The sequence below is a fragment of the Ixodes scapularis genome, unplaced genomic scaffold (assembly GCF_016920785.2).
Source record: "Ixodes scapularis isolate PalLabHiFi unplaced genomic scaffold, ASM1692078v2 PGA_scaffold2__306_contigs__length_199485367, whole genome shotgun sequence".
NCBI classification, from domain to species: domain Eukaryota; kingdom Metazoa; phylum Arthropoda; class Arachnida; order Ixodida; family Ixodidae; genus Ixodes; species Ixodes scapularis.
Window position 1 is genome coordinate 32312033 of NW_024609857.1, and position 10732 is coordinate 32322764.

At 45.3% G+C, this 10732-nt stretch overlaps 1 protein-coding gene across 1 annotated transcript; it reads right to left on the reverse strand.

Moving 5' to 3' along the window:
• Positions 1–1372: 1372 nt before the first annotated feature.
• Positions 1373–3958, reverse strand: LOC120837934. The gene is made up of 2 exons (XM_040207582.1): positions 3780–3958; positions 1373–3434 (listed from the first exon to the last, which is right to left on the reverse strand). Exons 1-2 carry the CDS (start codon positions 3956–3958, stop codon positions 1373–1375), a joined length of 2241 nt encoding a protein of 746 aa, XP_040063516.1.
• Between the last annotated feature and the right edge of the window lie 6774 nt (positions 3959–10732).

Here is a 10732-nt window from a genome sequence, read left to right on the forward strand (position 1 = left end):
CACTTCGAAGTACACGCTTGCAGCCGTTGTTTTTAATGCTTGCGTCGTGTTGTACTCACGTCTCGAACGTATATGCCTCATATACCGGGCGTCCGCGAGAAAACCGAAGCCCGTTTTTCGCATCGAAAAAAAAAATAAACTAGACATCGCGGAGAGTTAAAACTCCGTCAGAACTTAGCCCCAGCCGTTCGAGCAAGATTTCATTGTTTCAGCACGAACCGTTATCTTATTCAAAAGTTAGAAACGATTTTCTGAAAATTTCAATGCAAAAATGGCGGCCAACGGATCTCTCAAATACATGGAGCTCTATGACGCCAGAAACCGAAAACGGGTGAAAATGGGCCACATTTTCCCGATGAAAATTTTTTTGAAAATCGTCTATAACTTTTGAATAAGATAACGGTTGGTGCTTAAACTTTGGCATCTTGCTCGAACGGCTTGAGCTACGTTCTAATGAAATTTGAGCTCTCCTCGATGTCTAGTCAATTTTTGTGGTGCAAAAAACAGGGTTTCTTTTTCTCGCGAGCGCCCGGTATCTATCCTTGGCTTTATTGTATCTTCAACTTCTTCCTTCATCAGCCTCTGTCATTAGTGTTTTACATATGTCATGCACTAAGATGATGATAGTGATCAAAGTTGCTGAATTGAATTTCGAAAAGTGTCTACTGCTATCCTGACCAGCGCGTTCCAATGACACCCGCTGACTCGCCGGTTATCCAACCGCCTTTGGTGTAAATGTAAAAACGTAACTTGTCTTGTAAATGTATTAACTGTATGTACATACATACAGTACATACATACAGTAACTTGTTTGTACTGTCAATGTAGTGCCCCGTGGCAGGGTTAACGCGCGTTGATCGAGAGTCAATCAAACGGGTTGCGCTTGCATGACTATAAAATATAATAACAGCCGAATGTTTTTTTCTCTTCATTAAAGAGGGCTGGAGTTTGTATCCAGTGTTCCCTTTGTGCTGGTACCTTAGCTGAAGACAATTAATAAACGATCCACCGAAATGTTCTCCGCATCAGCCTGCTCCGTTACCAATCTCTTTACAAATAACCTCGGATTAAACACAAATTATAGTTACTGACAAAAAAAGAAGAAAAAAAAAAAAAAGAAACGCAGGGCTTGTTGCTGAAGCGATGTTTATTAGGAAATCGACGTTGTTGTTAGTTACGCTCTGGGCGCACTTGTCACTGTCGATGGGAAAGGGAATTAAGGGAAAAAAGAGATAGAGGAGGAGAAAGGGGGAAGGGGAAAGAGGATTTCTTCAGAGTGTTGACTCGCGACTCCTGGAGCTCCCGAAAACCTCTGGATGTAAGATCTCCAAGAGCCCCAGGAGCCGCAAGCAACCCAGATCTCTTGGAAGTCCTAGAGGATCTCGAGGAGTTCCGCGCTCCTCAGGAAGCTGACTACACTTTTGAGTGCCTTGTCCGTAGTAGCTCGTGAGGCTCTTGGACGCAGGAGTTCTTCCAAGTTGGTACTAGGTAGCCCTAGGCGGGAAAAAGCATCACGGAGGTTGGTGCGCTCCTCTTCGTGATCACTGCAGTGCAGGAGGAGATGTTCGGCGTCGGCCGTTTCCTCGCAAGTCTGGCATATGGGGTCAACACTGAGTCTGAAGCGACTTATCCACGCCGGGGTGTAGGAGCTTCCGGTCCGTAATCTGTGCATTACTGCGGCAGTTTGGCGGTCGAAGCCGCGCGGTACCCGAGCTGGGAAGGCACCCGCCACCACTACGGGGTCCGGGTGCTGTAGGGCGATGGCTCTTCTCACAAGGAGTTTTGCGTCTGAGAAGCGGGGAACGGTTGAAAGCGGGCACTCGGGGTCCTTGTGAGCCCGCACCGCTAGAAAATCAACGACTTCATTGCCTCTAATGCCACAGTGGCTCGGGAGCCATTGGAAGGCAATGTTGTTGCCTTCTTGCTGAAGCTCGACCGCATCCTGCGCGATTGAACGGGCCAGGGGCGTTGCCCGTTCGAGCCTAGATAGCAGCTCGAGGGCTGATCTTGAGTCGCTCAGGATGACCCAGCGTAAAGCCGGTGTGCAGCCTGTCCGAATACCCCAGAGGGCGAGCCGTATGGCTGCTGGCTCTGCCGTGGTGGAGGATGCCTGGTGATCCAGGCGCTCACTGGTACCCATAGCTGCTGCCTCGAAGAAAGCCGCTGCTGTTGCTGTGCCTCCGGAGGGGTCCACCGATCCGTCGGTGTACACTCGGGTCCACCCATCGTACTGGGTAACTAAGTGGTCTTCCGTGAGCTGCCTTGCTACGACCACTGCTACGTTCTTCTTGGACCGCAGTCCAGGGATATGTAGGCTGATCCGCAGGGGGTGGGGATCTTTGTGCAGCTCTGGGAGTGGAGCGAGTGGTCCTGGTGTGCCAGCTATGTCACCAAGAGTGCAGAGGTGCGCTCCTAGTCTTGATTCAGCGCGCTCGGCGATCCTCATTAGGAGCGTGATGGTCGAGTCGCAGTTGCTCATTCGAGTCAGATGACCCAGCGCCCGTTCTTGCATGATGTTCTCTACAGAGTTAATCCTGGATTCTGTGAGCGTATGTCGAGACGAGGCTGTGCGGGGAACTCCGAGGCAAATCCTGAGTGCCACGCGTTGCGCTTGTTCAAGGTTTTTGAGCTGGTTGGCACTCAGTGTGGCGAAAGGTAGGGCGTACAATGGGCGGGCCAGGATGAGCCCCCTATACAGTTGCAGCATCATGTGAGATGAGGTTCCCCAAGTAGTTCCGCCGAGCATCCGGAGGATGTTTGTATGGGTTCGCATCTTTTGAAGAACTTCCCTCATTGCTGGGCCCCAGGATAGCCTTGAGTCCAACGTGACGCCAAGATATGTGGCCGTTTTCGCCAGTTTCACTGGAGTGTCCCCAATGCATAGTGTGGGCATGAACTTGCTTGGCCTCTTTGGAGCGTAGCACAGCGCAATCGTTTTTTCGGCCGATATTGCCAAGCCCAGTTGGTGGAGACGATACACTGCATTTGTCAGGGCTCGCTGGAGAGCGCATACCATACGTTGCCTTCTGTAGCTGGGGGCAGTGGACCAGAGTGCCACGTCGTCTGCATAGACGGCCATGCTGATAGGGTACGCCGGCTCTTCTCCAACCCTTGCCGCCGCTGGGAGTGACGCGATGGCCAGAGCAAAGAGTAGCGGGCTAACAACGCTCCCTTGGGGAACTCCTCTGATGATTTTCCGGGGGTTGCTCACCGCGTTGCCTGCCTTTACACACATGGTGCGTTCACTAAGAAACGCACAAATGTATTTCAGTGGTCGTCCGTTCACCCCGAAACGGCGTAGAGCTGATATGACGGCCTTGTGGGGGAGGGCATCAAAGGCTTTGCGGACGTCCAGAAAGACGGCCACCGCAGACCAACCCTGCGCTTTTGCCTCTTCCAGTGAGCTGACGATATCTCCCATTGCATCTACTGTGCTTCGATGGTGCCGGAATCCCGAAAAACAGTCCGGTAAAGCCCTTGCCCCTTCTAGGTGGTAAACAAGACGGCGTAGCACCATACGCTCCATCACTTTCCCGAGGCATGATGTCAAGGAGATAGGCCTGTATGAGCTTAGCTGGTCTTGAGGCTTGCCGGGCTTCAGCAGTGGTATCGTTGTTGCTACCCTCCAAGCGTCTGGCAGCTCAGCTGTCCTCCAGACTTTGTTGATGAGAGCTAGCATCGCTGGGAGTGCCGACTCGTTGACGTTTCTCAGGGCCTGGTTGGTGACTCCATCTGGTCCTGGTGACGCGCGGTGTCTGGGAAGGGAATCAAGGACGTACTGCAGCTCGTGCAGAGTAAAGTCGGTGTCCGGTTGTTGCATCAGAGGTGCCGTGGGATGACGGAACTTGTCCCAATTCTCGGGGGGTGGTCCCGCTGTCGGTACCAGCGGAACTTTAGTGAAAGTATCCGCGAGGAGTTCTACCATGTCCGTTGGTTGGAGGTTCATGGCCACGGCCATTCCTAGGACTGGGTTTCGGGGAATCGGGCGGCCCGCCAGTGTTCTCGACATCCTCCAAGCCCGGCTTCCTCCGCATGGCCTGTCTAGAGTACTACACTTGAGACGCCATTGTCGGCGCGCCAGTTTCTTTCCGTGTTTCCTGAATCTGGCATAAAGTCGCCTACACTGTTAGAAAAACTCCTGTCAAAATATGGGACACATACATGCTAACCTTGTTGCCACAACATGTACTGTATTACCGGACTACAGAACATGTTCCATACTTCTTTAGTACGGGACATGTTGTTGCTGTATGGGCAGCCACAACAAGTTCCATACACCATCATCACGGAACAAGTACTGTATGCTACAGGAAATGTACCATCATGGCACACAGCAGCACATGTTCTGTTGCAAGCCATGTCAGAACATGTACCATTTTTACGAAGTACATTACATGTTCCAATGCGTCCAAAACGACACAGGTTACATTTCTTGTACGTACGGAAAAAGTTCAGTCTTGTTTGTGATAGTACTCGCCCCATTTTATGTTACTGCCGCTATTCATGAGTACATCCGGGCTTTGTATGTCACATACCAAGCTCCTCCTTGAAAAAGTTGATATGCGACATGCAAAACAGGGATGTCCTGGCAGTTTGCAGGCGCAACTTGATGCACGTCTTTGCAACATAAAATTACCTGCAATGCGCAAATGTTCCCTAAACTTGTATGTATGGAAAATTTGAACTGTCGTATCTAATGCGAGCACTATCCTGAAAACAGAACAATGAATCTGTGACATAAATACTCAATAGAACAGCCAGGAATGCCATGAGAAAGTGTTCACATGCTACGTCAAGTTTAGAGAGCATTGCACATGTAGTGACGGGGAGAAAGGCAGATAAACATTTGTAAAAAAATCGTTATCAAACTAAGTTCACGCTTGGTCCTTTTGGATCCAACCGATAGCAACGGACCCACTGCAAAGAAGACTTAAGTTTGCTGCTTCAAAAATATTTACATTTATTTTTCTTTTAAATGACTAGAGCAGATACACAATAAAAAAAATAAAAAAACACAGTTCATGCCGCAAATATTTTGGGGGGGCAGCTCAGCCATAAAAAAATATCAAAGTGAGCAGTCTCCTAAAAAAATGTGACCAAAAATTATTCTGACATGCTACATCTCTAAAAGAACCATCTTGGCCTATACAACAAATTGTAATATTAACAATAGAAAAGAAAGATTAATCTAAACAAGCACCGAAGTTTCTTTCCACTTCTTTTGGAACTTTGAGAACTCTTGGAGGGCTCCCTGCGCCTTCAGATGCACCAGAGCAACTTTTCTTGACGACTGCCGGGACCCCTCCTGCGGGTTCATTGCCACAAGTCGCCTGAAAAAAAAGATAACATAAATAATGGGTGGGATTTCTTAGAGGAGGATGTATAACAGAAGCTAAGGAGTTCCTGGCTCCTTCTTTAACTTCTCTATCGGTTAGTAATCCAATCTGGACAAATTCTAAACCTCGTCTATAGTATACTTTCAAGCCGAGACACGCCCTTAATTTGGACAGTCCGTGCACACACCATGAGCCTCCAAGTCCGATCCTTGCATCAAGACGAATTGTGATTGTACACACACACACAAAAAAAAAAAAAAAAAAAACGATTCAGCTTACTGGCATCAGTTCTCAGTAATAACTGGACACATTTCGGATCTTGTGTCAGCACACAACGCTAAAACATTCTACAACCCGAGACGGAGGCTACAAAGAAGGATGAACACATCCGTCTCAATTGAAACGTATGTCTTCGAAGCCTCCATCTCGGTTTGTAAAATGTCATATTAACCAGCTCGCCTGTCTAGTAAAGTTGTACCCAACGATACTTTGGTTAAAAAAAGGAATTCACAGTACCAGTAAATGCAATATTACAAAACAACTTGCCTGAAGTGCTTAAGCAGAATATTCTGGTTATTATTAGAGGGAGGTTATCATTTGAGCCGGTTCTCGTTTCGCCCTTCTCACTTGGCCCTTCTCAAAACAACCATTCTCAAAAAGATCTTCTCTCTTGGACCTGGCGCATTAGGTCCTTTCCCGTTTCGTCCTTCGCATTTCAACCCTTCTCATTTGAGTCCGTTCTCGTTTCGCCCTTTTCACCTGGCCCTTTTCAAAACAGCCATTCTCAAAAATATCTCGCTTTGACCCGTCGCACTTGACTCGTTCTATACGAAATTAGTTTTTTTGGGGTGGTTATATTAATAAGTACATTGATATATTTTGTGCGTGCGTGTGTGTGTGTGCCACGCTACAGGCATACTCTCTCTGCCAAGGATTTTAGCAGTGCGTCGAGATCGTCGCGAAAAGCTACTAGCTGACAATAAAACAGACCAAGTATTTATCGCAGCCAGATTATATTCCGAAATGTCACGTTTTTTGGGGTCTCTCGACCTGGGACAATGCCACCACTTCTATATTGCAGTGTTTCTCAAATGGGGGTCGCGAAGGCATCTATAGGGGTCCGCGAAGCCATGTCTTATCAGTCAAGCACGACAATATTAGTTGTCTTTCTTCACGTCGTTAAGAAACGTTCCAATTTTTGGGTGAGTACTCTCGTGCGTGTGTCAATGAGATAAGTCTACTTTACACTAGCAATTAGTTATATCCATTTATTAAATCATTATCATGATAGCCTATACCTTTCTATTCCCCTCACCCCGAGCGGGGTCCTCCATCATCTCCGCCTTTCTACAAGGGGTCCGCGAAACATCAATGGTTGAGAACCACTGCTAATATGTATGTTATTTCTGTTCAAACAAAGTTTCCAAATTTAATGTTCATCGCTTTTTTTTTTTCGTTTGCTTAGAGGAAGGGAAGGACGCGTCATTGTACGATTCTCAGTGCGCACCTCTACACATAACATATACCTAATGGTATGTTGGGGGCCCAAGCAAGGTAAGGCTCATCAACAAAGCCGCGAAGGCATAACAACGTTAGAAGCATGCCGAAGTAATGCCATTCGGTCGTAGGGCGAACGGGCAAAATGAGAATGGGCCCAGTTGCGAAAAACACGATTCGGATCTTATGAGAAGGTTCAAACGAGAAGGACCAAATGAGAATAGGACGAAATGTGCAAGGTTCAAATGCGAAGGAGACGTTTTGAGATACACCCATTATTAGAATGCTGAACATTCATGTCTTTTGGTTCATATTACTTATTCTAACTGATAAGCATAGCCCGGTCACAGGTATATTCGTGTGCCCCTGCAGAACAAGGGCTCATGTATTTGAAGCCGATCGATACTAAGGCGGATTAAAATATAAGTTGCATGCTCCGTAGGATGCACAAGTTCTAGTATTGGTTCTATATGACAATGTATCTGAATACCAGATTCATACTGATTCTTTCATTATATTGCAACATAATAATATGACTTACAGAGAAACGGTCCTCCCAAGCAGGTCACGCAGTTACTGCAGCACATCCAATTAATGTGAGCAACGAATATTTTCAAGCGAATTGTGAATAAGGGTGTCTAGAAAGCAGCACGTTAACATCAGGCCTTTGCCTTTCTTAGTTCGAAGTTTCAACAAAAACATGGTACATGTTCCAGGTTGCTGTTGAACGTGCCAAACAAACACAAATGCTAACGCTAATATGCTGCTCTACAAAACATATTTCTTTCCGAATTGCTGCCGAAAGTTAGACACATTGTTTAATGTAATCGACAATGCCTCAGCGAAAGTGTGACCAAGCTGAATGAAACCCTTAATATCTACATGGGAATACTGCAATACGTTTGAGGAATCGTTATGCGTCCGCTACACCGAGCGTTTTTTGTTTGTTTTTGTTTTTGTTTTTTTTTCTTACAGTTTTGTTAAAAAAAAAAAAAAAAGCTATGAAAGCTACACTTATCCGATTTGTGCGAGTGAGTTATACGCCCAGGGGTGTATAACTCACTCAAAATGAACCACCCAGGGGGTGGTTCATTTTTGCGATAAGTCGGCTAATTATTTAAAATTCGTTAATTAACTTTTTAATTACTGAAAATAGTCATATGGTTTCAATTAGAAATTTGCTGAGCGTCGTCCAAAACCCCTAAATCAGTAATTTTTAGAAAAACTTTGAGCGCGTGAAAAGAGCAACAGTGCGCTGAAGTTACGACTCGTGGAGCAGGTACAAGGCTGGGGCTAAATAAGAGACAGAAAAATCGCACAGGCGCCTTACCGCGACAGCTAGCTTTGTATGTGCTCCACGAGTACTAAATGCACTAAACTTAAATGCACTACTACGCTTCTCACGCGCTGAAAGTCTTTCTAAAAATGACTGATTTAGTGGTTTTCGATAACGCTCAGCAAGTTTCTAATTGGAACCATATGTCTATTTTTACTAATTAAAAAGTTATTTAACAAAGTTTAATTAATTAGCTGACTAATCGCAAAGATTAGCCACCCACATAATGTCCCCATTGGCGTATAACTCACTCGCAGAAACCGAATAAGTGTAGCTTTCATGGCTTTCTTTAAACAAATCTGTAAGAATAAAAAAAAAAACACAAAAAAACCGCCCTGTATATGTACAGTAGTCACCAAAGGAACACGCTACTGTATTACCTCTGGAGATTACATCAATCCATGACGTAGCACACAAAATTGTTGCATTAAGCAACATGTTATAGTTGTCGTTCGGCCACCGACAAGTTAGCACTTTTATGAGGTAATGAACAGTTGGTATGTTCCTATAAGTTTCGGAAACATTGCATATTGCCAAATGAAAACAGAATTTGAACTTTTTTGACTTGTACCATATTATATAATGTAAACGAATTATGTTTCGAGGGCTCAATATTTCCCGATTGAGGTCAAAGTTGAAGTTTTGGAATAATGTGCGGGTTCTAATTTTCACGATGCGGTGGGATCTCAATATAGTTTCCAATGTGTTTACATTTTACCAGAATTGTTCGCGGGACCTTTTTTTCTTTTCAAATTGTAGGCGATTTGCGAAAATTAGGTTCTTGCGAAAAATAAGTCGATTACAGTCTTCGAAATTTCTAATTTTGAGCCAAATTGACTTTGCCGAAAATACGTTGAAGAGCACACCATCATTCAAAAGTATGCCAAACTGCTTAGGATGTTGGCAATGACACGATAACCGATTAGCTACATAATTTATTACTAACGGCCTATTATGTCATTAACGCTGTCAAAAAGTATTTAGCAGTTATTGCTGCTTCCCAGACAAAAAAATCGCCTATTTATTTCTTCATGAAATGCAATATCCACTAGACAATTCTACCACCTGAAGGAATTAGAACTGTCCATACGATACATTTTTCCAAAGCAAATTCACGGCGCACATTTTCATAACTGAAAGGCACATCTATAGTTACCTCTAAACGAACTTCAACGCTGCTAGCAGCTGAGCAGGGTACTTTAGGTATGTGGCGTATATCAGCTCCATGGCAGAGAGGAAGCTGACTCCTTCGAAGCACCTGGTGCCATCCAGTGGCAGTCGAAGATGCTTCTGCCTGAAAAAAAGTCGATTTTTTTAGTCATAAAGGAACGCTGAACCGAACGTTTATGATTTTAACTGTGTTTGAGAGCATTAATACCTAGAACTTCGGGAGTTATATTGTTTTCAAACATGGCATACGTTTTCAGTTCTTATCTGGGGAGGAGATTCTCAGTTTCTTCCGGTTAACATATATATCCATGAGTTTTATCGGTTTATTCCGGTGATATATACAGTATTTTCCTTTAATTCACAAGGAGAAATCGCACTCCGTTGAGGTGAATGAACTTGATAAGCGATGAAAACAAGTCAAATCCCATCCTAAAAAAAAAGTTAATGTGACATTCAACAATTCACGAGCATGCTCCTGAATGTGTGAGGCTGCATGCATAATGCGCGACTCTGGTCGCATATTCACGAGCAAGCTCGTGAACTGCGAGGTTGGTTAGGTCATGATGGGGCGAAAATATTTGTTTGAGGGGCTCTGCAGTAATTTTAATGGCAGAGCGAAGCTCTGCCACTATGGCCAGGATTCGGGTCGTCCAATCAAAGAACATCAACGCGCGTCGTGCGTACAGCCACTTCCGGTTGAGCTGCACGACGTCGTGCATGTAGCATTACTCCACATAAAAAGGGTGTCCTCAGGCCATAAGCGGGAGTTCACTCTGAGCATGCGCAGCGTTCAGAGAGCTCCGATGTGGCGTCCAGTGAATATCACCTATTACAATAAAGGTTTCAACTCGACCGGGGTAATTTCGAAGTAAATTCGTTTATCAGAAGCTCAAGTTATTTAGAAAATATCTGTCCTGAAAAAATGGCATTAATTTTGTACGCAAAACGCCCGGAGCATCCGCGGCACGCACACGAGTATTACCACGACGATGATTGATTACTGGCTCAGCGCGGATAAGTTTACTGGGCGACTCAAAATATCGCACGACAATGCGTTACTATTCCTAAGATGCAAAAGCCTGCACTATTTCTCTGCATCAAGCAGGTGCCATCCTTATTTCACCGCATATTTAGCAAGCTACCAAGATCGCTCACACGGTCGAGTAGCAGAGGAACATCGCCGCAAGGTACGAAGTCAGAGTGTCACTATCTGCCCCTTTCAGGCTCAAAGGATTATGCAGGAAGGTCAACAATGAAGTGGACTAGACTAACAGCAAGGCACTGTGTCAAGTGAAACACAGGAGCAAATTTGTTGAATGTGTCGAAGGTGTGGTATACAAAATACCACTGTCGTGTGGAAGATCCTACGTCGGGCAGACTGGGAGATGCCTTA

What these genes read in the sequence shown, in the direction of transcription:
- LOC120837934 (XM_040207582.1), bottom strand. Translation starts at nt 3,958, where the DNA reads ATGGCCGTGGCCATGAACCTCCAACCAACGGACATGGTAGAACTCCTC. An exon ending in TTTACTCTGCACGAGCTGCA is followed by an intron (nt 3,435 to 3,779) that starts GTACGTCCTTGA and finishes GCACCATCGAAG; the next exon opens with CACAGTAGATGCAATGGGAG.